The sequence below is a fragment of the Eulemur rufifrons genome, chromosome 2 (assembly GCF_041146395.1).
Source record: "Eulemur rufifrons isolate Redbay chromosome 2, OSU_ERuf_1, whole genome shotgun sequence".
Classification (NCBI taxonomy): Eukaryota; Metazoa; Chordata; class Mammalia; order Primates; family Lemuridae; genus Eulemur; species Eulemur rufifrons.
This window is the reverse complement of record NC_090984.1, coordinates 6933441-6960303: the sequence shown is the minus strand read 5'-3', so window position 1 is coordinate 6960303 and position 26863 is coordinate 6933441. Positions and strand designations below refer to the sequence as shown.

The window sequence follows — 26863 nt, the reverse complement described above, 5'->3', positions numbered from 1 at the left end:
CCACGTTGGAGTGGGTCAGGCTTTGCCTCCACGTGAACGTGTCAGCTTGTGTAAGAACCTTCCAGTCTTGGATGGCAGGCTGGCAGGCAGCTCAGCCCAGGCATGCTGAGCCCCAGAGGCCCCGGGCAGACTTACCCAGCCCTCCTGTCTTGGCAGTTCTCAAGGAGGGGCCTGCCTAGTCTTCTCTGTGCTGTGACCATCCCCTGTGCTGGTCTGTGTCTCTCTGAGGAATGAGAAGTCCTGGAGTCCCGTGTCAGCCAGGCCTGCTGTGCTGTGTGAGCACAGATGGCTCCTTCTAGGGGAGTAAATGTAAGTTATTCATCACATCAAGGAACGCCGTTTGGTCCTCCCGACTGCTGGACATTGGCCTTGCTGGTAGTTGGCAGGCGGAAGTATCACACGTTGTTTCCTTTCCTCTTCAGCTGGTCAGGGCAGAATCGTTGTCTGTAAGTTCAGCCTCCTGGTTGGGGTTGCACTGTGCTCCCAGGGGGTTCTGACTGTCCCAACAATCACCTTGAGGGCCAGCCTATAGCCTCTCTGGAACTCAAATCACTTTTCTTTCTTTCTTTCTTTTAGAGACAAATTCTCTCTCTGTCACCCAGGCTGAAGTGCAGTGGCGATCAGCTCGCTGCAGCCTTGAGCTCCTGGGCTAAAGAGATCCTCCTGCTTCAGCCTCCCAAGTAGCCAGAACCACAGGCATGCACCACCACACCCAACTAATTATTATATTTTTCCGTACAGATGGAGTCTTGCTATGTTGCCCAGGCTGATCTCAAACTCCTCGCCTCAAGCGATGCTCTCACCTTAGCTCCCAAAGTGCTGGAATTATAGGTGTGAGCCACTGCACCCTGACTCTCAGATCCATTATCTAATCAGCTGTATTTTTTTTTTTTTTTTTTTGAGACAGAGTGTCGCTTTGTTGCCCTGGCTAGAGTGAGTGCCATGGCGTCAGCCTAATTCACAGCAACCTCAAACTCCTGGGCTCAAGCAATCCTACTGCCTCAGCCTCCCGAGTAGCTGGGACTACAGGCATGCGCCACCATACCCGGCTAATTTTTTCTATATATATTTTAGTTGTCCATATAATTTCTTTCTATTTTTAGTAGAGACGGGGGTCTCGCTCTTGCTCAGGCTGGTCTCGAACTCCTGACCTTGAGCGATCCACCCCGCCTCGGCCTTAATCAGCTGTATTATGGGGCTGAGTCCCATGTACAACATTTCTCTAGGGCTGTACTGGGAGTGGACCCTAGAGCTGGGGAGCTGTTTGCCAGGTTGCTTTGAGCGTCCTTCCTGGACCCCAGTCTCAAGGTGACTCCCGAATCAAGCTTCGGAGTCTCATCAGCTGACACTCGCCATAGGGCTGTTAACATCTGAATTAATTAAAACCAGATACAATTAACCAGTGCATTCCTCAGCCTCTCTAGCCACATTTCAAGTGTTCAGTAGCCACACGTGGCTGGTGCCGTCAGTATTAGTGCAGGTCTAGAACATTCCATCATTGTGAAAGTTCTATAGGACAGACAAGTGAATCAATATATACAAATCAAGGATTATGAAAACAACCTAGTGTCCATGATGACTAGAAAAACAAAATGTGGTCCATCCATACCGTGGGATACTATTCAGACATGAAAAGGATTGAAGCACTGATTCATGCTACAACGTGGATGCCCTTGAAAGCATGATGCTGAGTGAAAGTAGCTGGGCACAGGCGGCCGCATAATGTATGATTCCATTAATATGAAATGTCTAGAACAGGCAAATCCACAGAGACAGAGAGGTTAGTGATTGCTGAGGGCTGGGATAGGGAGTGGGAGTAACTGTTAATGGGGAGGGGTTTCCTTTTGGGGGGATGGAAATAGTGTTAGTGGTAGTGGTTGCATAACCTTGGGAATAAACTAAAAACACTGAATTATTCATTGTAAATGAGTGGATTTTATGGCATGCAAATTATATCTCAATAAATCTATTATAAAATCACCTCAAGGACTGGTAGGGATCATAGCTCAAAGAGTGTGCCTATAGCTTAAGGCCTTAGTGCACACACATATTCTTGTGAATTAGCACTTATTTTTACAGCATCTAATACCCAGTTTAGGTTTCATCTTAAGGCTTAACCATTGGCTGAAATTATCTTGTGCTTCTGTTTCTGGTTTGTTTTCTGACTCCCTCCCTGGAACACCAGCACTACGAAAGCACAGCGCAAGTCTGCGGTGCATCCCTGCCCCGTCGTGGCAGGCTTGGCACACAGAACCTACCAGTAAATGTCTTTGTTTTTTTTCTTAGAGAACAGGGTCTTGCTGTCACTCAGGCTGGAGTGCAGTGGCCCAATCATAGCTCACTGCAGCCTCAAACTCGTGGGCTCAGGCAGTCCTCTCACTTTAGCCTCCCGAGTAGCTGGGACTACAGACATGTGCCATGATGTTTAGCTAATTAAATTTTTTTTGTAGAGGCAGGGTCTTGCTGTGTTGTCCAGGCTGATCTGAAGCTCCTGGCCTCAAGTGATCTTCTCACCTCCGCCTCCCAAAGTGCTGGTGTGAGCTACCATGCCCAGCGACCAGTAAACTTCTTAATGGCATGAAAGTGACTAATCTTTCTTGACATAAAATGCTGAGTTGTTCTGTCACCTAGAACGTGCTTGATTAACATTAGTTCCTGGGGCAATTCCTTTTAGAGTAGTTAGGGCATTGGCCCACTTAAAAATCTTGGATTCTCAGACTAGGAACTGGTAGGACATGATTAGTATGTGTGTTGCTGGGCTGGTCACCTCCCTGCGTGAGACTCAGCCAAATAAAGACACACCTTGCAATGGCTGCCGTCTAGTTTCTGAAGCATGTAGGCCTTTCCCCACGGCTCCCATCAGTTCTCGTTCAGTTGAAATTGGAGCATTTCTTTGGATGAGAAATAAAAATGTTTATGGTGGACAGAAACCATCCGTAAGTACCATATTTCTTAGCCATGGCTCTTAAATGTTTGCTTCTCCTCATAGGAGATAACGGGCTCATTTTTCCAGATATTTTACCTGGCTATGTTTAATATTACAGTGTTTTGCTGTCTTCCTTTTGCCCCGTGGCAATGTACAAGGAAAACAGCACAAGAAAATAAGCCTAATCAAATCACAAATCATTCTACTCTGCATCAGGAGTCCATATAGTAGTTTATTACAGAATTGCAGGGCTTTAATTAACAAGCATGTACACATAGCGAAAAGAAGTCAATTTGCACATTTGGTTGAGGTTCCAGCACCTTCAGTTGTGACTGGTTGTGGTCTATCTGAATTAAGGATTAATTAGAGATGGTGGAAATTTGCCTAGCATGCCAATCCCTTGGCTTGGTGAGTACCTAGTATATGGCACTCATGATTGCAGAAACTGATGAGTGTTTGTTAAGGAGTATTCTTTTTTTTTTAAGTCCTGTGGGACTGAGAAAGTTCAGTGACTTCTAAGGATGTATCTAGAATATTGCTTAAATGAACTACCCTATGGGATGTGGCCTCAAAGGTAAAGGCAGGCAGTTCTCAACACATACAGGCTGCGTTCCAAAGTCTCCTTGCAGAGAGTTAAGAACTCAGTGTTCTTTAACCCCAGGGAACAATAATATAAAACAGCCCTTGTTTGTGTGGATGCCCAGCAGCAGCCAGTTGGTCAGACCCCACATCGAGGTCAGTTTGGGGGCACAGTGGAGAGGAGGGGAAGTTTTCCATTACATCTGTGACTCCAGCTGCAGGGATGCCCTTCAACCTGTGAGTAGGTCACATCTTCTCCATCCTTACCTGCTGCCTGTTGGTCCATCTCTGTCATGGTCACGTCCTTTTGACTAGCCCCTGCAAGACTGAGCTGAGGAGGGGCCTCCCTGCCTATGTCTTACTTGAAGCAGTGCCTCTAGAGCAGCAGTCCCCAGCCTTTTAGCACCAGAGACATGTTTCAGGGAAGACAGTTTTTCCATAGGCCAGGCTGTAGGGGGGTGGTCAGCAAGACAGAGCTCAGGCAGTGATGTGAGTGATGGGGAGTGGCTGTAGATACAGATGAAGCCTTGCTTGCTCACCTCCTGCTGTGTGGCCCAGTTCCTGACAGGCTGTAGACTGGTACCAGTCTGGGGACTGGGACTGCAGCACTAAAGTATCTTCAAGTGGCGCCTGCCTGCAGCCCTAGCTATTGGGGTGGGAGAATTGCTGGAGCCCTGGAGTTCAAGGCTGCAGTGCACTATGATGGCTCCTAATTTTAGCCACTGCACTCCAGTCTGGGTGACATTGCAGGGGCCTGCCTCTAAAAAATAAAGCCATAAAGCATCTCCAGGAGGTCTGAGGTTCACTGTGGGATTTGATGAGATGTCTGTTATCAGATTAAGAAAAGTTCTTTGTATTCATTGATTTTGCTAAGAGGTTTTTTTTTTTTTTTTTTTTGAGACAGAGTCTCACTCTGTTGCCCAGGCTAGAGTGAGTGCCGTGGCGTCGGCCTAGCTCACAGCAACCTCAAACTCCTAAGCTCAAGGGATCCTCCTGTCTCAGCCTCCCGAGTAGCTGGGACTACAGGCATGCACCACCATGCCCGGCTAATTTTTTTTTTGTATATATATTTTTAGCTGTCCATATAATTTCTTTCTATTTTTAGTAGAGATGGGGTCTCGCTCTTGCTCAGGCTGGTCTCGAACTCCTGAGCTCAAAGGATCCGCCCACCTCGGCCTCCCAGAGTGCTAGGATTACAGGCGTGAGCCACCGCGCCCGGCCTGATTTTGCTAAGAGTTTTTATCGTTAATGAGTACTGTTTTCATTGATTTTTTTTTTTTTAATCTTTTGGGTTGTGGTTTTTCTCCTTTAGGTCACTGTGGTGATTTACATTGATTTTCATTTGCATTTATTAACATTCACTTTCCTTTACATTGATGATTTACACTGATAGGTTGTTTTTTTTTTTTTTTTAACTTTCTTTTTTTTTTGTTTTTTTTTTTTTTGGAGACAGAGTCTCACTCTGTTTCCCGGGCTAGAGTGCCGTGGCATCAGCCTAGCTCACAGCAACCTCAAACTCCTGGGCTTAAGCAATCCTTCTGCCTCAGCCTCCCGAGTAGCTGGGACTACAGGCATGCGCCACCATGCCTGGCTAATTTTTTCTATATATTTTTAGTTGTTCAGCTAATTTATTTCTATTTTTAGTAGAGACGGGGGGAGGGGGGGTCTCACTCTTGCTCAGGCTGGTCTCGAACTCCTGACCTCAAGCGATCCGCCCCGCCTCAGCCTCCCAGAGTGCTAGGATTACAGGTGGCTCACGCCTGTAATCGCCCGGCCTACACTGATAGGTTTTGAAAGCACTTGTGTGCAGAGATAAATCGTCTTGGTTATGATTTATGTTTTTTTTTTTTTTTTTTTTTTTTTTTTGAGACAGAGTCTCACTCTGTTGCCCAGGCTAGAGTGAGTGCCGTGGCGTCAGCCTAGCTCACAGCAACCTCAAACTCCTGAGCTCAAGGGATCCTCCTGTCTCAGCCTCCTGAGTAGCTGGGACTACAGGCATGCGCCACCATGCCCGGCTAATTTTTTTTTTGTATATATATTTTTAGCTGTCCATATAATTTCTTTCTATTTTTAGTAGAGATGGGGTCTCGCTCTTGCTCAGGCTGGTCTCGAACTCCTGAGCTCAAACGATCCGCCCACCTTGGCCTCCCAGAGTGCTAGGATTACAGGCGTGAGCCACCGCGCCCGGCCGATTTATGTATTTATTCACACACACACAGACCCTGCTGCCTTTAGTTCGCCGATTGATTTAGCCCTTTCAGCTCCATCTTCATGAGTGAGACCGGGCCATGCTTTTCTCCCGCAGCAGCCCCTGCCCCTGTGAGTTGGTAGCATGGTTCACGCAGCATGCGGGTGGCCTTTTCTCGTTCTATTCTCTGAGGCACCTTGTTGAAGAAAAGGTTGCTTCCTTTGAGGATATGGTAGCACCAGTCTGTAAAATGGCCTGATGTCCTTCAGGGAAAGGTTTCTTAGCCCCAGTTCCTATTTCCTGAGCATGATTCTCTGAGGCCAGGTGTGTTTCAGGAGCTGGGACAGTGGCCGTGAATAAGACAGTGATGGTTCCGAGTGAGCAGGGCGACTCCAGATGGCCATAAGAGAGGGAGTCCTGTGCCCAAGGCATGGAGAAGGGAGGTGGGGCAGGCAGGAAGGACAGCCTCTTGGGGCACATTTGAGCCAGGACCTGACTGATGGGACACCTCTGCTTCCTTACCGGAAAGCTCACTGCAGTCTCAGGCAGGCAGGAGCTCAGTGCTCTAGGAGCCCTGGAAAGCCAGGTTGGAGCTGAGTGGTGAGGGGGTGGGCAGCAATGGGGGACGCCAGGAGCACGCAGGGCCAGATCCAGAGAGATGGGGCCTTGGGTTTTCTGAGGAGAGTCCTGCCCAACTCTCACCTTCACTGTGTCAGGCTCCTGGCCTCCTGCTGGGGCCGCCTGCTGGCCTTCCCACTGTCCTGGCCTCCCTTCTCTTCCTCACACCTATGGGTGCTCTCTCTGAAATTGAGCAGCTCTGCTTCCTCCCTGGGCCGCTCATAGCCAGTCTTGTCTCCTGCTGCTCAGGCCCAACCCCCAGCCCACCCTGGCCACTCCAAAACCCCATACCCATTCCCACATTGTCACCTTGCACCTTAGCAGGAACACCCTTCTCAGCTAGTAACCCCTAGTCCCTCAGCTCCCAAAGCTAATGCTGCACCCCAAGGTCTGGGTTCCCATGGCAGTTGTGGTGCCCCTGGGCTGGCGTCTCTATCCTAGGGTGGTAATGACTCAAAGGGGAAGCAGGCGTTCTATAGATGCTTGCCAGGAAATAGGTTTACTCTCCAAGAGGGTCACTTCCAAACTGTTCCACACCAGCTCTTAGTGGACCCGAAGAGTTAGGCTCTGGGAATGGGCAGTTCAGGGACTCACCAGAGCTTCTGGCCATGACCCAGGCGCAGCCATCAGGCTGCTCCGGCCTCGGGCAGGGTTTTGGCCACTGCAGCCTGGTACCTTTGTGAAACACAAGCAAGATGATCTATTAGGAAGAGGAAAGGAAAAAATAAAACAGACATATAAGGTAATAAGCCCGAAAGTTGCACTCAGTTCCATAGACGTATAATTACTCTGTCACATTGCTATAAGTTTGTACATGCTGGTGTCTCTGGGGCTTCGCTGTAGGCAGGTGACAGGCATGGGCCAGCCCAGAGCACAGGACACCTTTCCAGGAGTCCTGGTCTGGAGTGTGGAGCAGGGCAGGCAAACTGCAGGGTTTGTAAGTAAAGATTTTATTGGAGCACAGCTGCTCATTGCGTTACATAGTCTCTGTGGCTGCTTTTGCAGTATAGCAGCAGTTGAGTAGCTATGACAGAGGTGAACTGTGTGGCCCCCAAATCCCGAAATAGTTACTCTCTGGTGACCCTTGGCATAAGGGATTCTTTGCCTCTGAAGCAAGGACAGGGAAAGTGGGTGAGGGATGGTGATTTCTAGAAAGTGGGCATCTGCAGAGCTTCCCTGCAGGTGAGAGGAAGCTTCGATGGGATGCCAGGTGGAGGTCCTGGGGACAGCCCTGGGGCCCCTGAGCTGGGGTGTAGATGTGGCTTTTCACAGCAGGAGCTTCTGCCTGGGTGGGGGCAGCGGGCCACACACTGCCCTGATGATCTCGTTGAGTCCTCATGCGTGAGATCCCATCTGAATGATGGCAGAACTGAGGCTCAGAAACTGCCCATGTCCAGGAACAACTGGCCCTGACCAAATCCAGATTCAAACCAGGTTCCCTGACACAGGGGACTGGCCTCTAATCTCTGTGGCCATAGCCAGTTCCGGGAGCCCCTGAGGGGTGTGGCTGCCATGCATGGTTGAATGGGTCTCTAGGTGAGCCTAGAATGAGTTTGGGACACCTGTGGTCTATTGGATGAAATGAACTCTGATAGGAAACGACTCCTACTTGTGACTGGGTCACACACAAGTACATGCTCCATTGGTGTCCACCCCTAGGGAGGAACCTGGGGAGACCCAAAAGGTAGAAGCTGCAGCATCAGAAAGAGCAACCCCAAGCTAGTTAGACCTTCCCAGTTGCTGGTGCTTTTTTGTTTTTTTAAAGCAGTTGGGGTCTAGGTACAGGTTACTTGCCATGACCACCTGTCTTCCCTTTCCCTGTCTTCCAGTATCGGAGGCATTGTTTAGAGAAGAAACACCCTCACAACAAATGACAGTGGTGCCAGTGACGAGTACCTTGTCAGATTGTTTGTAAATGAATTACCTTATGACCTTTGGCTCTCTGCCTACAAGAGAAGCTGGAGCTGGTGGAAGTTGAGCTCACATTCCGAGAATCGGGACAGGAAACGTTACCCTCAGCACAGGTCCCAGTTACCATGCTGGGTGTCTCCTGCAGAACTATGACTGGTGGCCAGTTCCTTCCAAGATGCTGGCAGGAGAGCTGTTCCAACCGCAGCCATATGTCACCCCCAAAGCTTAGGCCCAGATCTTAGTACTCAGTAAATTATCAAAAAAAGCATCTTGCTTTCTGGAAAGCAGGAAGTCTCCACGTTTTTTCCTTAATGTCAGTTCTCACCTGTGACTGCAGAGACACTCAGTGGTGCTGTCACTTCAGTGTCTGCCTGAGCTGGTGTGATCAGAATGAGCTGGGACTGTAGGTGCTCAGTGTGCACTGGGGCCCCTAGCCCTGAGGTCGGCACACGAGGCCTCAGCTTTCTGTCATCACAGGGCTCCTCAGAAAGAGGTTTGGCCACCTCTCACTTGGCTTCGGTCCCTCCGTCGGTTCCAGAGTGCACACCTGTGGGTGCTGGGGAGAGATAGCTCGCTCTTCACAGTCAATGGAGCAGGAGGCCCTGCTGCCACAGGTGAGGAGCTCAGCTTCTTGCCGGTTTGAGACAGCAGGGAGGGAATGAGGTGACCCTTTGCTGAGTCCCACACCCTGGCGGGCGGAGTTCCTGGAGTCCTCCAGGAACTCCACCAGTCAGTGCTCAGAGCTGCTCCATTCACAGCCAAGGGCAACGGCCAGTGGGTGACACGGCCACACAATCGGAAAGCAGCTGACCTAAGGGACCAGTTGGGGCATCTAAAGTCTCTCGCCCTTAACCCATGGATTAGACTTCCTCAGCCCAGCCTCACGCCCCCAGCATGAGAGGAAGCTGGAACACAGCCCTGCTGCCAAGCAAGAGCGCTCCCGATGGCTGAGGGAGCAGGGGAGCAGTTTGGGGAAGTCAGGGCCAAAGAGACCACCTCTGAGCCTTCTGCTTTCCCCCGTGTCTTTGTTTCATAAGGAGGGAAAAATAAAAACAGCTCAGGGTTATGTTCCTATCTCAGTCTGCTCAGGCTGCCTTAATAAAATCCCACAGACTGGGTGGCTTAAACAACAGAAGTTTTTTTCTCACAGTTTCAGAGGCTGTGAAGTCCAAGATCAAGGTGCCAGCAAGGTAGATTTCATTCTGAGGCTTTTTCTCTTGGCTTATAGGTAGCCACCATCTTGCTGTGAGCTCACAAGGCCTCTTTGTGAGAAAAAGTGAGCTCTCTGGTGTCTCTTCCTACAAGGACAGTAATCTTATCAGATCAGGGCCACACCCTTATGACCTCCATTAACCTTAATTACCTTCTAAAAGGCCCATCTCCAAATGCAGTCACATTGGGGGCTAGGGGTTCATTTGAATTTGGAGGAACACAAACATTTAGTCCATAGCAGTTTCATACAAAAAACATAATATTCCCAATTTTATTTTATATCGTTGTTTGGTTTACTGGGGTTTTCTTAATCACCCTCAGTACATCAGGAACAGAAGGAAATCCAGCAGTTTGACTGGGGGTGGAGGGTGCCTTTGTTTAGTTCTGTCTCCATGTCTGAGTGCCTCCAGCAGAGGCTGTCCCTAAGCTGAGCCTCTGGTCCCCAAGGCCTCCCGGTGTGCCAGCTGAGAGCCCTGGGGGATCTGAGAGGCGTGGCTGAGATGCTCTGGAACAGTCCACCAGGAACTGAGCTTGCTGTAATTGATGGTAACGGAGGTCTAATGACCATAATTGCGCAGCTGTGGTGCACTGGGAGGACAGGAGCACGGTGCTGAGGGAGCTGCGGGCTGCGCACGAGGAAGCGGCTGACAGCAAGCGAAGTCCAAATGCACTAGCATAGGATGGCAGCCCCCCACACAGTGACTCGTGGTAGTGACCAAGGCACAGGGCTTTCCTGGGTAACTTATTTTTTAAAGCTTTGTTTTTTCTCAGACATTTATACATTTGCAAAAATGTGTAACCTTAAATAAGGCTTGTACCATGTGATTGCCTCTCGTAATGGCACCTTCAAGAGACATGCTGTTAACACCACAGGGCCTGAATGTGATGAGTATGTTGTCTGTGCCCAAGTTCATGCACATCTGGGTGCTTCGGGTTTTTCAGAATTACGAATACTGTGGTAATGTGCCTCCTGTAAATACATCTTTGTTTACAGTGTCATTGTCCTGTTGGATAAATTCTCAGAACAGGAATATGGAGCTCAAAGATTATGCACTTGTCAATGTTAAAGATCTTTCTAAAACTCCCCTCCAGAAAGGCTGTGTGATGCATACCCTGTGAGGGGTACATGAGAAAGGCCCCGGTGTTCTCGTAACCGGAGAGTTTTAATTGGAGAATAGTAAGTCCTGAAGGTTTTTGGTATACTTTTTAAAGCTTTTTTGGTGTATATTTTTTAAAATCATCAACACCTAGCATGGTACCCGGCTTGTGATGTACTTTCAGATGAATGAAAGAAAGAATGCCATGTGTCCTGAAGCAGCCACGAATCTCATGCACACACCGGCAAGCAGGTACATACACACCTGTGTGCACGCACATGAAACACACTTGCATTAAGCTGCATGTTCCTTTCCCTAATTCGATTGAACCTGTGATGGAAGGTGTGGAGGTGGCTTCCTCCTGCATCCCAGGTGTCAGGCATGCGGGGGGCTCTGGGAGGGACTGGGTCCTGTGTGTCTTCCTCCACCCACTCCGATGCCTGGCCTGGACCTCAGCACTGAGGACGGAGCTGCTGAACAACATACAGGGCCTCAGCAGAGTGTCTGCCACACTCTTCAGAGGCTGGGCAGGGCTCTGAGGGGGACAGTTCACAAAGGTGAGTTTAGGAAAGGTCTTAATGGCCGGGTTTCTAATTTTGGGACCTCTGTGAGTGCCAGGGAGTTGTTGAAGTCTTTTGAACAAAAGAAAGGTATGATGAACACAGCCTTTGAAGTTAGTTGGCTTGCAGGTGTTTGTGAGGAGGGGAGGAGGCCCTTGCTCCACAGGTCATGGTGGGGAAGGGAGAGTTGGTGTGGTAGGGGCCCAGGAATGGGAAGGGTAAATGGGAGATCAGTCATCCAGGTGGAATCAACAGGATTTGAAAACAGAGAGACTAGGGAGAAGACTGTGAGGACACCACAGAGGTCAGCGGGGGACTGTCCCTCTCCAGGTCTGCACTGTGCTCCGGAGCACGGCAGCCCGAGGAGTTCTGTCCTGAAAGGCGAGAGGGCTGGACGCGAATCTGTGCCGACTCCCAGGGTGTGGCATCGTGGAACGCCTTCTCATCGTCAGGTGGGAACAATTCTCTCTGCCTCGAGGCAGCAGTAGGATTGTAAAATGGCAGGGGGGAGTGTCCTTCCTGTCTTCTTCTCCCACGTGCCAGGACACCACCAGGAAGGCTGACAGAGAGCTTGGGGAGCCCCGTCCCGCTGCCCACCCACCCTGGGGCCCCATTACCAGCCGACGAGAAGGGCAGCAATGCAGCTCCAGGTTTTGTTAACAGGAAAGTAATTACTGGATATTGAACCTGAACACTTTACAAAGGACAGCTCAGAGTGTGTGTATGTGTGTTTGTGTGTGTGTGTATACATATTTTTTCTAGCTTCTTCATAAATATGTTTGAGTTTCTTTGGCCATTGTCCATTGTGAGCCAGGAGGATGGGGGAGCGGTCGTTACAGGGAACAGGCAAATGCAGGTTAATTCAGAGAGCTGCCTTGACCTGTCTGTCTGAGAGTGTCCGCCTGCTGTGACTGCCTTCCATATCCATAGGGCCCAGACTGCGAGGGCGAGCACCGAGAGCACCGTTCTGAGTTGGCTGTCCAAGCTCATAGCTGCTGCCAGTGTGGGGGAACTAAAATTGACAGCTGGAGGGTCTTTTTTTTTTTTTTGAGATAGGGTCTCGCTCTGTTACTGGAGGCCAGAGCCAGGATGCAGTGGCGATATTATAGCTCACTGCGACCTCAAACTCCTAGGCTCAGGTAGGTAATCCTCCTGCTTCAGCTTCCCTAGTAGCTGGAACTACAGGCACATGTCACCACACCTGGCTATATTTGTTTTATTTTTTTGTAGAGATGGTCTTGCTGTTGCCCAGTCTGGTTTACAGTGTCATAAAGATAAAGATTGTTTGAGAATTGGGTCTCCAAACTGGAGGCTAGCAGCTAACTGAGAAAAGGGATGCTTTTCTTTTAGTTCTTTCAGAAGGAGTGTAAGTGCGGCCCGGTGGGACAGAGTGAGTGTTGAGAAGGGGCCCCAAGTATAGGGCAGCAGGAGTCTGCAGCCTGGTCTGGCTCTCCGGAAGGGGGTGTTCTCTAAAGCTCTGAGGCCAAGGGCCAGAGTGGCTACCAGGCTGCAGGGAACTCGCCATTGCTAGCAGCACACTTTTAAATAGGTGCGTGGAGTGAGAGGAGTGCTTCTGGGAAGGGAGAGAGCCGAACCTGAGTGTGTTTAGAAAGGTAGCTTGAGAGCAGGATCTGCTCCAACATAGCTCAGCAGGGATATGTCCTGATGCCCTTCTTCATGGTGACGGTTTTCAGAGATGGTTATGAAATTTTAGAAAACACAGAAAAACAAAATAAGAAAATAAGGCCAGAGCCAGGGCCACCGCCACCACCACCATCATCCTCCAGAGCCTCTGGGACCTTCAGTGCCACCGCTGCCCAGTCCCCCGTACTATCCCTCTCCTCACCATGCTATGGGAGAAGACCTTCAAGCAGCCCCACACCTTCGAACAATGAGTAAATGGTGTCTGACTTATCCAAGAGCAGCATCCTACCAAAATCCCGGTGATAATAGCACAAATACAAGGGTGAGAAGCAGCTTCCTGTCCTGGATAAAACCAAATTTCTTATACTTGATCATGTCAACACAAATGACGTCATCAAAATAATTAGAAGGTGCTTACAGCTTAATGCTAATCAAGCCTTCTTCCTGTTGGTGAACAGACATCATGGAGTGTGTCTCCTCGCCAGTCCTGGAGGTGTATGAAAGTGAGAAGGATGAAGACGGAGTCCTGCATGTGGTATATTCCTCCCAGGAGATGTTTGGAATGATACTGCCAGTGTAAGACTAGAAAAATGCATCTATTCTAGAACTTTTTGAACTCTTAGCAAGGAAAAAAAGAGACGTTACCAACTGAGATTGATCAGTTCATCTAATCACAGATCATCAAAACAGTCACGTTCCCACCTAGGAGTTTTAGGAAGTTGTTTTTGTATTTCAAACAGAAAAACTGAGCTCCAGATGAGCACATTCAGCTTTGGAAAACTATATTATTTAACCTAGGCTATCTTGTTTGCATTCTACGTTGCCAACAACAACAAAAAAAGAAAACAGACACCCTTGATCCCACCAGCTAGAGAAAAGCTTCTGTTCCTATCTGGAGTGTTGGTTTCCAGTCTGCTTTCTGTACATTGTCTGTGCTAGTGTCTGTTTCTGTTTGGCCAGACTCCGCCTCTCTCCCGGTGTCTCTCTTCCCCACTCAGGACACAGGCTTTGGGCAACAGCAGACTGAGCTGAGAAACAATCTTTCACTTCTTCATTCAGCCAACTCTTCAACTTCTTGTGGCCAATAGAAGAACGGCCCCATCTGACCTTAAGATGAGGAGCTGGGCCAGGCGCAGTGGCTCACACCTGTAATCCTAGCACACTGGGAGGCCGAGGCAGGAGGATCATTCGAGGGCAGGAGTTCAAGACCAGCCTGAGCAAGAGCAAGACCTTGTCTCTACTAAAAATAGAAAGAAATTATCTGGACCACTAAAAATATATATAGAAGAAAATTAGCTGGGCATGGTGGTACATGCCTGTAGTCCCAGCCACTTGGGAGGCTAAGGCAGGAGGATCGCTTGAGCCCAGGAGTTTGAGGTTGCTGTGAGCTAGGCTGATGCCATGGCACTCTAGCCCGGGCAACAGAGTGAGACTCTGCCTCGGGGGGGGAAAAAAAAAAAAGATGGGGAGCTGATTCAGGGTGTACCCCCCTGGGCCCGGGGACTTCATAGCCGTCGTCCATACAAGTGGACAAGGGAGCCCAGAGGAGGGTCACACAAGGTGCGATGTGAGAAGGACATGACCTGGTTGTGGCTTTGAGATGGAGGAAGGACTAAAGGATGAAGGTGCACGGAGGCCTCTAGGAGCTGGAAGGGCCGAGATTCTGTCCAGAGTCTCTGGAGGCCCTCAGCCCTTGGGGCGGCAGCCAGGGAGACCCTCTTCACACTCCACCCACACAACTGTTATGTAGTGAACTGCTGGTGTTTTAAAACACTAAGTTTGTGGGAATTTGTTACAGCAGCAAGAAGAAGCTCAGATGCTTTAATGTCATTAAAAAGTCTCTGAAAATATGATTGTTGGTGGATATATAATAACATCATTTTACAGATTATATTCTGGATCTACCATAATGTATTTAACCAGTCCCAGGTGATAGCTATTTTGGCTATTTCTAATTTATGTCCTTATTGTCAAATTAGACAAATTTGTATCTAATTTGTGTGGCTAATTTGTGCCATGGACCTTCACTGCCTGGGTACTTATGGATAAGTCTCTGCATCTCTGTCACCTCATCCCCCCATCCATGTGGCCTTGAATGTTTAACAGAATGTGGACTCTAGTCGCAGTCTTCCAATTTTTCTCATATTGCTTTTCCAAATTTTCATTGAGTAAAGCGTAATTTTGGAGAGGGAAGAATGCTATCCTCTGTTAAGTATCAGCTTTGTGGTCAGTCCTTGGATCTGCTTGCTACTTCTTTGTTGTTGTTGTTTAAAATTCTGGTTTATGAAATTTGTTGCATGTGTGCTTAATAAATGAGCACTAAGTGTAGAAGTGGGTGTCTCCAAGGGAAATCCCTGTAAGCATATCTCTTGAGCTCCTTCAGTTTTGACTAGTGAGTTTTTGACCAAAAAAAAAAAAAGGTTACCTATTATATAGGTAACAAGAAAGGGACACTTGTAAGTAACCATCTATATGATCTGATTAAACTGAATTGTTATCTTAGCACTTAAGTCAGTTAGTAGCTGACGTATTAAGACAGCTATTTCCAAGAAGATACTTTGTTTTTCTGAAAAGTCAGAAACTAGATCAACATCTTCACCTCCTTCCCCCGTTCCCTGTCTCCCTCCCCTCAGGAAACACCCCCGCCCCATCTTCCACCTGTTCCTTTCTTTGTAGCTGCAGACAGTTCTTCTGTCATTAAAGAAGCAAACAGAACACAGACACCCACGAAACCGTCCTCCTTGGGCCTGAACCTGCTCTGGCTCTTGCTGCAGCATCTCCTCCCTGCCCTGCCTGGCTCCCACGCTTCTCTGGAACTTGCTAGTCACATTCTCCCCCACTTACCCCTGCAGCTGCTTTTGCAAAGGTTAGCAACACTCTCCTAATGACTAAGCCCATTTTTTCACCTTCTGTGACTTTTTCTGGTTTTTCCTCAACCTACCTGATAATGCTTTCTTTCTGCCTCTTCCTCTGCTTGTCCCTTAAATGTTGGTTTTCCATTGGTTGTTGGTTTTCCATTTCCATTTTCAAATGGCCGCCTCCTAGATAGCTAGAGATACAGGTGTGTGCATAGAGATTTCTCACATACACCCCTACCTGCTGACGACCCCAAATACAGACCTGCAGCCCAGACAATTTGCTCAGCCCTCGACTCCCAGGAAGCAGCCGCCTCCCGGCCACCTGGACACCTGTGCTTAGCTGGGTCATGGGACCAGGCTAAGGCCACATTTTCACCCAGCCCCGCCTGCACAAGCTGCTGCTCTGTGCTGTACTTGGGGAGAATGTGGTGCCATTCATTGTGCCGCTCATGGCAGAGTGTGGGAGTCATTCTGGATTCTTCTGTCACACCTACATGGGGGGCGGGGCACGGATCCCATGGATTCTCTCTCTGACTGCCCTGTGGCTGACCTGAGGTCCCCGCAGCTGTGTCCACCCTAATGGTGGCTACTCCTTGACTGCTTCCCCTGAGCCTCTCAGTGGAGCTGGGACAGCTTTTCCAAATTGCAAGGCCAATTGTCTTGTTTTTCTGCTTGTAGTCTTTCAGTAGTTTTTTCATCTTTCTTTTCTGGTGCCTTTTTTTGTTTGTTTTTTTTTTTGAAACACGGTCTTGCTCTGTTGCCCTAGCTAGAGTGCAGTGGCATCATTGTAGCTCACTGTGACCTCAAACTCCTGGGCTCAAGCAATCCTCCTGCCTCAGCCTCCTGAGTAGCTGGGACTACAGGTACCACCACCACACCTGGCTAATTTTTCTATTTTTAGTAGAGATGGGGGCTCAGGCTGGTCTCAAACTCCTGACCTCAAGTGATCCTCCCGCCTCGGCCTCCCAGAGTGCTGGGATTACAGGCGTGAGCCAGCGCGCCCGGCCTCTGGCACCTTCTTGATCAGGATTTGCCTTGACAACTTTATAGCAACAACCTCACCCCCACCTGCACATACACAACGGACACAACAGCCCCACACCAGCACCGTCCTGTGCCTGGGCCAGCCATGCTGCTGCTTGCCTTCTGCGGTGTGCCCTCCTCCCCAGCACTTCTAGAGAAGCGGTTCAGTCTTCACCAGCACCAGGTGCCTCCACAACCCTACCCTGTCCAGGCCCTGCTACGTGTGGCCAAGTTCTGCCCACATGGGCTGCGCCAAGCTGCAGCCTGCCCCTCTCCTTTCCTCTCTAGAACACACTCCAGAGGGTGGCACTTGGACCAGCGTCATAGTGGGTTACTCGGTGTCTGTTACCAGATCTAGTAGCAAAATGAAGTATTCCTTTCCCCAGAAGGTGCTGTGCAAAATGTTCAGACAGAACACGGGTGCTAATGTTTTATCGTGGTTTGTTATCTCTCCAGAAAATGGATCCTGATTTGTTCCTGTCTCTCTTATCTAGCGGTAAGCATCCATGGCATTCAGGAGGAAGATCCCCCGCACGCTCAGCTCACCAGGCTGGATAACATGCTGCTGGCTGAGGGCGTGTCCAGGCCGGAGAACAGAGAAAGAGGAGGACCAGCGGTGGTGGCCGGCACAGCAACACCAGGTGGCTGTCCAAATGACAATAGCATTGAGCACTCTGACTACAGGGCCAAGCTGTCCCAGATCCGACAGATTTACTACTCTGAGCTAGAGAAATATGAACAGGTGATCTTTCTGCATGGAAGAGTTTCTATCATGTGAATGCGCATTTGTCAAAGCAAAACTTGGAACGCTAACCACCTTTCCTTTGTGGCGCAGAACAGGGAGTACACGCAGAGGTGGCCAGTGTTACTGAAAGCCCTTTCCATTGACTTCTCAGTCACCAGCCTGTGTGTGAGCCAGGGCGTGGCAGGTGGCCGGTTCAGTGTGGAGCCTGCCGCCCCCCGCTGCCCTGCTGCTCAGTCACAGGCTGGCCTGTCTGTGTCCCCACCGCAGGCCTGCCATGAGTTCACCACACATGTCACCAACCTTCTTCAGGAGCAGAGCAGGTTGAGGCCTGTCTCCCCCAGGGAGATCGAGTGCATGGTTGGCGTCATTCACAGCAAGTTCAGTGCCATCCAGATGCAGCTGAAGCAGAGCACCTGTGAGGCCGTGATGACACTGCGCTCTCGGTTCCTCGATGCCAGGTCAGGCACTGCCACTGCCAAGACCCCGAGGGTGGGCTCTGAGGAACGTGACAGGAATCAGTGCTGGCTGGGGTTGAAGATAGCTGGGAAGACGATCCTGAAGTATCGATTGCTCTTTTCAGAATTGCTAGAAAACCATAGCTGGGGATGGGGGGCTGTTCCTAGAGTCCCATCATATTAACGTGGACACTGAGGCTGTCTATCTTTGCAGGCGTAAGCGACGGAATTTCAGCAAGCAGGCAACAGAAGTGCTGAATGAGTATTTTTATTCCCATTTGAGCAACCCTTACCCCAGTGAAGAGGCCAAAGAAGAGCTGGCCAGGAAGGGCGGCATCACGGTCTCCCAGGTGATGTCCTCTTCTGCCACACGCCGCCCCCCCACCCTGTACCTGGAAGGGGTGGAAGGTTGAGTTTCATGAGGACAGCCAAGGAAATTAGTTTAATATGTGGAGGGACAGTGTGGAACAGGAGCCAAGTGTGAGGTTCTGTGTCGGCCCGCTTAGGCCCAGGTCCCGGCTCTGCACTGTGAATGTGGGACTCAGGCAGGCGCTGTCCTCCCTTAACTGTGAGACAGCAGCGCAGGTGCAGCCCCCAAGAGACCTGGGGACTCCCTGAGGGACGGATGTGGAGTGTGAGCTCCCTGAGGTAACGTGGGTGGAGTGTGCAGTCCCTGACCCTGTACCCTGCTAGTCTGCCCCTAGCGTCCTCTGGAATTGAGGGCAAAGGGGGGAGGTACTGAGGCAAAGAAACATTCCAGAGGGTTTTAAAGTGGGAACAGTAAGTGCAGGCCATGCCCAGGGGCAGTGTGAGTGTGCAGAGCAGGGCCTGGGCACAGCACTCCTGCTCAGGCAGGCACAGCCCCGCCTCTGTGGCAGCAGTAGTGGCAGGCCCTAACACACGGCATGGCTCACCGAAAGTCACCACAGCCCTCTGAGGTAGCCCCTTCTCCGCACTTCACAGTTGGAGGGACTGAGTTTCTAGTCCTCAGGCACCACGCTCTGTCCCCACCCTACCCAGGCTGAGTCCAGCTGCATCTCTGTGACAGAGAGCACATGGAAGCCCTCAGGGTCACACAGGGAGCGAAACATCACACAGGTGCCAGTCACATCTCCCTTTGCTCACCGGGAACTACTGTGGTGTCACCAGAAACAAGGCCAGAGCTGGAGCAGGGGGCAGTACCTCTGGGTCTGCAAGGCCCTGGGAGGACTGTCGGGTGCAGCTGCTGCATGGGCACCGCCAACAGTTGTCTGAAGAACACCCAGGCTCACTCCATGGCTGGGGCCTCTGGAGAGCAGATGGGTCTTGCGACTGAGACTTCATCTGGAGAGAGGGTTGGTTTCAGACAGGAGTTTAGAAAGCACTGTCCACGTTCCAGGCACTGTCCCACTGTGTAGCCTGGGCCCTGAGATCCCCCACCCACCAGTAGGAGAATTCGGTGCTAGAAGCCCCTTCCCACTTTGGTGGGACCACCAGGTCTTGGGACATCATGAAATGGCTGATGATTAGTTGAAGGGGAGGGTCTTTCAAATTTGGGTACAGACGTTATACAGGCTGTAAGGTTCACCAAAGAAGAGATGGGGAGCAGGAAGGGCGTGATCAAGGAAGGGTGTCACAGCAGAGGGCCATGGACATCTTCAGGACAGAATTAGCTCCAGCTCCAGGCTGAGGAGACCCGAGGCAGAAAGGGGGCAGGGAGCCCAGCCGAGGTGGGGCTAGTGGGGGGCCCCAGACAGCGGCTGCCTCAGCCAGAGGCCTGGGCAGGGAGTGGCTGGTGGCTCCTGAGCTGCAGCAGGTGGAGAAGATGCCTCAGCCAGGGCGGTGCTGTGTGCAGCTGCTCCCCATGGAGAAGGCAGGCCCTGGCCAGGGGCCCACCCTCCTCCAGGCATTGGGCCTCTTTCCTCCCAGCAGTGGGTCCTATGTCCTTGATCCCTCCACACAGAAAGCTTGCTCCTTGTCCCTCTAAAACACCATGGAAAGTATTTGCTGCCATTCTCTGCAGACCTAGTTCCACAAGTTCTGGAGCATTCCTTGTAGATAAGTGGAAGCCAACTGCTTACCTCACGTTGGTCAAGAGATGGCCGCCTCATGCCTGGGAACAGTCAGGGAAGAGGCACTATTTTAGGAGCAGGGAGCACACAGAGGCATCTTTCGTTTTACAGTTAACATTGCAAGGATCATGTAGGAACATTAAAGAAAAACTTTTTTTTTTTTTTTAAAGACAGAGTCTTACCCTGTCACGCTGCCTAAATGGAGTGGTGTCATCGTAGCTCACTGCAACCTCAAACTCCTGGGCTCAAGCAATCCTCCTGCTTCAGCCTCCCGAGTAGCTGGGACTGTAGGCACTCACCACCACACCCAGCTAATTTTTGTATTTTCAGTAGAGACGGGGTCTCGCTCTTGCTCAGGCTGGTCTCAAATTTCTGAGCTCAAGCCATCCACCCACCTCGGCCTCACAGAGCACTGGGATTACAGGTGTGAGCCACTGCACCTGGCCAAGATGAACACTTTCAAGGAGCAAAGGTCATCCACCATCCTACCCATCACTCAGTGTTTTCATAGCTTTCGTTATATGATGTGTATATTGCACTTGCTTTGGGATACTGAGCTGCAGCCCTGGGTGAGCACTAGGCGTCCCCATGCCTGTAGGAAGGCGCTGGCCTGGGGATGCTGACCCAGGGGTGATTCTGTTCCAGAAGACATTTTTTGTCATAACTTAGTGGGAGGATGCCCCTGACATCTGGTGGGCGGTAGCCAGGGACACTGCTCAACTCCCTACAATGCACAAGACGCTTCCACAGAGAACGATGCCGCCGCCAGCATCAGCAATGGTGCTGAGGGTGACAGGCCCCACCCCGGGGACTCCAGTGCTGGTTTGGAGTCAGACCTGGGCTCAAATTCCATCTTGGCTCTGGCCAGCTCTTTCACCCCCAAGCCTCTGCTTTCTTACAGCATGGGTGTGATAACAGCTCCTTCCCGGGTCGGTATGAAGAGTAGGCAAAGCAATATATGCAAAGTGCTTAAAATAATAATAATAAATAAAATAAGAAAAATAAAAGTGCTTAGCTCAGCACCTGGGTCATTCCAACTACCCCACCAGAGTTCGTCCTTGTCATTTGGTAAGTTCTGCACTGGATCACTTTCCATTCTTTCCTTAGACTGAACTCCCAGCAGTCTAAGGGTTACTGGGTCCCAGGGGACACATGTCTCCCTGGCTCTTCCTTTCCCTGCAGAGGAATCCAGAATGTGACCTGAAGCCTGCTGCCACAGGGAGCAGCAAGTGGCACTTGTCTCTTATGTCTCTGAGCGTGTCACAGACATTCCTGCTTTCCTTCCAGCTCCTTCCTCAGTCCAGGTTCCAGCAGCACCTTGTTCTTAAGGAGCAGAGTTTATGTCTCTCCCTTAAGATACGCTGGGTCCAGGGTGTTCTCAACCCGTGTGGACATTTCCCTGTGTCCACGGTTATCTGGCGCCACCTTCTCCGTCCCAGCCTCTGAACCAGCCCCCAGACTGAGTGTGTCCAAAGCCTTTTCCTCTCGGGCAGTGGGAGCAGCAGGCACCGCAGAGGGACCCCACAGTCTGTTCCCATCATGCCTCACACTGGCTCAGCTCCTCCAGCAACTTCTGTGTGGGTGTCCACAGGTCTCTAACTGGTTCGGCAACAAAAGAATCCGGTATAAAAAGAACATGAGGAAGTTCCAAGAAGAGGCTACCATTTACACGGGTAAAACAGCCGCAGATACCACCGAAGTCGGGGTCCCAGGGAACCACACCAGCTGTCCATCGACACCTAGCTGCGGTGAGTGAGTCTGGCCCAGCCCGGGGACTGTCGTCTGTTCCCATGTGGCCGGGACCACTGAGCCCATCCAGGGAGGCTGCCACGGGACCACGCTGCCTCTCCCCGGCTGGTCACTGTGAGCACTCTTTCCTCTGTTGTGTTCGCATTGACCACGGCCACAGTCCCGACCAACAGATACCAGCAGGCAGTGCCGGTGCTGCAGGGACAGAAACGCTGGTACCAGTAAGAAAGGACACAAGCAGTGTGGTGGGGAGAGGTCCTTCCTCCCCCTCCCCCCCCCACACACACAGCGCTTGGGAAGGGCCCAGGCCAGACGCCCACCAGCCTCTTGCTGGTGGAGGGGCTGGGTGGATCCCACCTGAGGGGTGCCACCGCTCTGCTGACTGCTGGCTTCTGCTGTGACACTCATCCTAACCCTCCCACCTCTTCCAGGTTTGTCTGGGCCCTTCACGCTGACCAGCGCTGGGGGTGCCTTTCTCACCTTGCAGACGCTGGCCTCTCTCCAGCCCTCCCCTGGAGGAGCCAGCCTGCAGTCCCAGGTAAGTCTGAGGCAGTCCTCCGCAGCCCGGGTGGGTGGCTGGTCCTCAGAACGGGCCACCTTGTTAGCCACCTCCCGGCCTGACCTCAGGGGGCTCCCTGGAGGTCCCGGCAACCACATGGTCCGTGTTGTGATGACTGTAGGTTGGCTGAACCACCTCCAGGGGCACAGCTCTGCGGGGCCCACTCCGCAAAGACTGTGCCTCACCCCCACCTCCGCCTGTGGCACGGTGATCACTCACGGCAGCCGCCAGGAATAGTCAGCAGACACAAGGCCCCAGAATGAGGGCTTTGGCTGTGGAGGGGAAGGATCCTCCTCCTGGGGGAGTGTGGGGAGGAGGTGGCATCTGTCCCTGGAGAGGAAGGGGCAGGGAGCCAGCAGGAGGCCTGGAGGAAAGATGGGGCCCTTTCCCCTGCAGATGTGGGGCCCTGTTGGGCTCACACCCACCACTTGCCAGGGCCGCAGTCCTGGGCAGGCGGGAGGGTTCTGCACTGGCACCTGCCTTCCTGCTGTGTGCTGAGGAGCTGCGGGTGCCCAGCTTGGCCAGAATAAGGCTTCGTTTGGGGACTAGGAAGAAAACGAGCCAGGGGTCTCGGACAGCTGACGTGCCCACCTCTCACAGGCCCAGCCTCCCCAGATGTTCACAGGGGCCTGACCCAGCTGCAGGTGGGGCTGGGGGGACCTGGTGTGAGGATTGTCCTGACAACACCACGTAGGCACAGGTGTGTTGTGCCCACCTCAGCCCTGCAGAGCCTACAGATTTCCTTCGTGGAGGTGTCCCCTGCAGAGCCAGGCAGCACCCTCCTGAGCGACCACTGAGGGGCTTAGAACAGACACTTCCTGGTGCTGTCGGCAAGGTCTACCCTGGCAACAGGCAGTGCGCACCCTACACCTGCTGCCCTCCCGTCACCATGGCAACCTCCAGCCAGGGCACAGGTGACAGGCCTCCTGTTGCCCTTTGCACCACTGTGGCTCAGTCCTGTGCCTTGTGCATAGCAGGCGTGGGTGTGTGTAAGATGAGTTAGGGGCTGAGGGTCCCGGCTAGCACCAGCCCTGGACCTACCAGGCTGTCCTACCCACCCCACGTAGCAAGCAGGTATCATCAGGGTCCTGGTGCAGATGCCACAGCCTGCAGGCACCCCCACGGGCACTGTGCCCGGCTTGGCTACCGTATCCTGCCTTCGTCTCTCAGAGCACCCCCCACCCTGTTGTGGCTCACAGCTACCTTTCCCTGTGCCTCTCACAGCCTGGGCTGGAACAGATGCTCCTGCACAGAGCCGGCAGCCCTCCCTCGGCCCTGGGCACCAGCCTGACCCCACCCCTTGCCCACTAACCTCTTCCTTTTGGGACATAGGCCTGCCATCCATTTTCCTGACTAAATGCCAGGTGTGGTGTGTCCATCCGAGGGCAGAGTGCCTGTCCGCAAGTGCACCTGCCTGAGCTGCTCTGAGACCGACAGGCCCTGCGTGCGCCTCGCCCTGCACAGTGGGGCGGGTCCTGTGGACAAACGTCCTAGAGTTGGTGGGCGCCACACCATCCCCGCACCGCAGATGGAGCCCCAACCCCTCATGAGGGGTGCCCCCTGCCCGTCAGCCATGGGCACTGCCCTCCTGGCTGCCCAGTCAGGCCAGGGTTCAGAGCCTCTTCCCTCTCACTGAGTCTTACTGTGACGTTTTGGGGACTGTCATCAGCTCCAGGCCTGACCTCGTCTCCCATCCCTCAATGTGCAGAAACCCCAGCTGCGCTTGATGCCACGTCAGTCCTTTGCCAAAGCCCCTGGGGCTGGCAGTGGAGGCCAGTTTCTCCACGTCTCAGGGCAGGTGGTGAGGCTGCCATGACCCAGACTGACCACTCTGTCCCTTCCTCCCCTCCTGGCTCCCCTCCGGGGTTACCTGTTGGTGTGATCTGAGCCTTCCAGGGCCCCTGGAAGGCCTGCCTCGGGGACTTGAGGGCTGGTGGTCACTGGTCTCAGCAGTCACCGCCTCTGATGTTCGGTCTCTGTCTTTTCAGGCCAGAGGTGGCTGGCAGGGGGCCACCCCCCCACTGTTGACCACCTCACCTGCTGGGGACCCTGGCAATGTCAACTCTGACGCATTTCGTTAAGTTTGGGGGACAAGCAGCAAGGAGTGCCACACGGGCTTCTTGTTCTGCACCTGCCACTGATGACCTCAGAGCACCCAGGACGAGGGAGACGGTGGCCCTGAGCCCCCTGTCCTGGGCCCTGCCTGCAGCGCTGGTCTGCTGGGATTTACGATGGCCTAAAACGCCACTTGTTCTCCCACCTCATTTGTTTTCTTAATCTTAGCAATTTTATGGTAAGACTGAATTGTCTCTTCTAGGACTTGTCAGATTTTCTCATTAAAATTTTTGACTCATTTTAATCTTGCTGTGTGTTCACTAAGAGATTGGTTTCAGGTTGTGGCTGATGCGGTGGGCACCAGTCACAGCTGCGAGTGTGTGTGATGTGCTGCAGCCCACCTGCACCACTGTGCGCCGCATCCCGCACTGTGGGTCAGCTCATTCTGTTCCGATTTAAATCTGTCCTGAGCTCAGAATTCTGTTGGGAATGGGTTTTGCATTTCCTGTTGTTTTTGCTGTTTTGCTGTTTTTTTTATTTTGTTTTTAGCTGAAAAGTCATTATAGACAATAAGCTTCCCAAGCACTTTTCCTGCAGTCTGTGCTGTGAGGTCCCACGAGCCATCGCTGGCCAAGGCTTGGCGCTCAGTGTCCCCCAACTCCTGGGTCTCCCTTCTGTCCTATGCCTGAAGCTTCAGAGGGACCCTCCCCCCACCCCCTTGCCAGGTCGTGGCTTCCTCGCCCCCAAATGAAGCTGACGGGGTGGAGCTGGACTGTTGGGAAATGTGAACGTGCTGCCAAGCCTGGAGCAAGTGTCCCCTGCCCCCCATCAGTGTCGTGGTCACCCCAACTCCACGCTGTTAGCCGCCACCATGACCAGTGACTGAGCTCCTGTCCGGAGTGTTCCGTCCCTTGACATGGCCCGGGAAGGCTTCCGTGCACCTCCACACCAGCTCACCCCAGGTCCCGGCCAGCTGGATGCGCCAGTGCCCTCCAGTTCCTCACCTGGCTCTGGGAGGGCTCCAGGCCAGGGGCCGCCCACACGAAGATGGCAGCATCCCAGCCTGCTCCATGAGGGCCGAGAGTGGTGGCCACCGCGCATCGGGGTGGGGGTCGGCCCTAACTCTGATCCTCACTGGGCTCCTGCCTGGCCCCAGCTCTGGCTGTCCCCAAACCCAGCCTCTACCACAGACTCTCCAGAGTCTCAGCCAGGGGCCAACAAGTCCCCAGGCCTCTGTGCACTGTGGTCAGGGTGCTCCCGCCTGCCGTGTCACCATACTGTGTCCTCCACACGCCTCCATTTCTGTGGTTTCTAAGAGCCAAGAACGGGATCTCAGCTGCAGGCAGTACCAAAGGGCCCAGGAAAGCACCTTCGTCCCTCCCTGCCCCATCCTGACCCCTTTCCCAGGTGTCTTCTGCTGCAATGCTCTGGGATAGGACACCCCAGCCTGTGTGGCCCAACTTGTCACCCAACATGTGCTGTTGCCCCCCTCACTTTTCCCCACGTGATACATCTTGGAGGGTGCTCCTCGTCCATCCCGGAGCGGCCACCACCTCTGTCTCTTGTGTAGCCCCAAGTGTGGGATATTCAGAGGATTCCCATCTTTGCTGCTCCCTGGAGCTCAGCCTTGTCACAGGGTTGATGGCATGGCCACCCTTCTTTCTTCCCTTGCTGCCTTGCATGCTGTCAGGGCAGGCCGGGAGAGCCGTCAGAGACCCCTCAGAGCAGCTGCGACGTTGCCACTGAGCCCTGCTGATCTTCAGCCCCGTTCCTGCCGGCACGAGCCGTTGGGTGCTGGGCAGCCCTGACATCCAGGGCCCTGGCCTCTGCAGCCTGGGGTGTTGTGGGGCCAGGGCATGACTGGATGGGAGGGGCACCTGGGGACGAGAGAAGGGAGACGTCGTCCCTCTGCCTGCTCGTGGCCATAGCGGGGTCAGCTTGTGGTCCTACCATGGCTTTGCCTCCCCACAGTGTCTTGTCTGGGTTTTCTATCATTTGCAGCCAAAAGATAGAAGGGACTCTCTCTCCCTGGCCTAAGTTCCTGTCATCGCACTTCGGGAGGCTGAGACGGGAAGATTGCCTTGAGGTCAGGAGTTCGAAACCAGCCTGATCAACATAGCCAGACCCGATCTCTACAAAAAGTAAGAAAATTTAGGCGGGGGTGGTAGCACTCGCCTGTAGTCCCAGCTACTCGGGAGGCTGAGGCAGCAGGATCGCTTGAGCCCAGGAGTTTGAGGCTGCTGTGAGCTGTGATTGCACCACCGCACTCCAGCCTGGGTGACAGAGAGACACTTTCTCAAAAAAAAAGGAAGAAAAACACCCATCAGGGAAGGTACCTTCGGAGGCAAGCCCTGCAGGAGGTGAGCGAGGGCGCACACCGGGGCACCGCCTGGCCCAAGATACCCACAGACAGGGGAAAGGCTCGCAAGGTGCCAGCACTTGGGGGCATCTATCATACTCAGTCTGTCCTGGATGATCCAGGCAGTGTGTGGCCAAGTGTCCCTGAGCTGGTGGCAGAGGTGAAGGTAAAGCCGCAGGACTTGCTGTGAGCAAGAGTCGGGGTGCCTGGAGTCCGCGGAACAGACAGGGAAGGTGGGGGGTGTTCAGCTCCGGACTGTCAGGCTTGAGGTGTC

At 52.5% G+C, this 26863-nt stretch overlaps 1 protein-coding gene and 1 pseudogene across 1 annotated transcript in view; both read left to right on the top strand.

Moving 5' to 3' along the window:
• PBX4 (PBX homeobox 4) overlaps window positions 1-24341 on the top strand; it is a 48446-nt gene extending 24105 nt beyond the window's left edge. The window contains exons 3-8 of the mRNA XM_069494422.1: window positions 17111-17358; window positions 17629-17819; window positions 18031-18166; window positions 21459-21615; window positions 22048-22154; window positions 24164-24341. Coding sequence (XP_069350523.1) covers window positions 17111-17358; window positions 17629-17819; window positions 18031-18166; window positions 21459-21615; window positions 22048-22154; window positions 24164-24256 — 932 coding nt within the window. The 3' untranslated portion in view covers window positions 24257-24341. The remainder of the gene's footprint in view (window positions 1-17110; window positions 17359-17628; window positions 17820-18030; window positions 18167-21458; window positions 21616-22047; window positions 22155-24163) is intronic.
• On the top strand, window positions 12939-13315 carry LOC138399762 (microtubule-associated proteins 1A/1B light chain 3B pseudogene; annotated as a pseudogene).
• Window positions 24342-26863: the final 2522 nt, after the last annotated feature.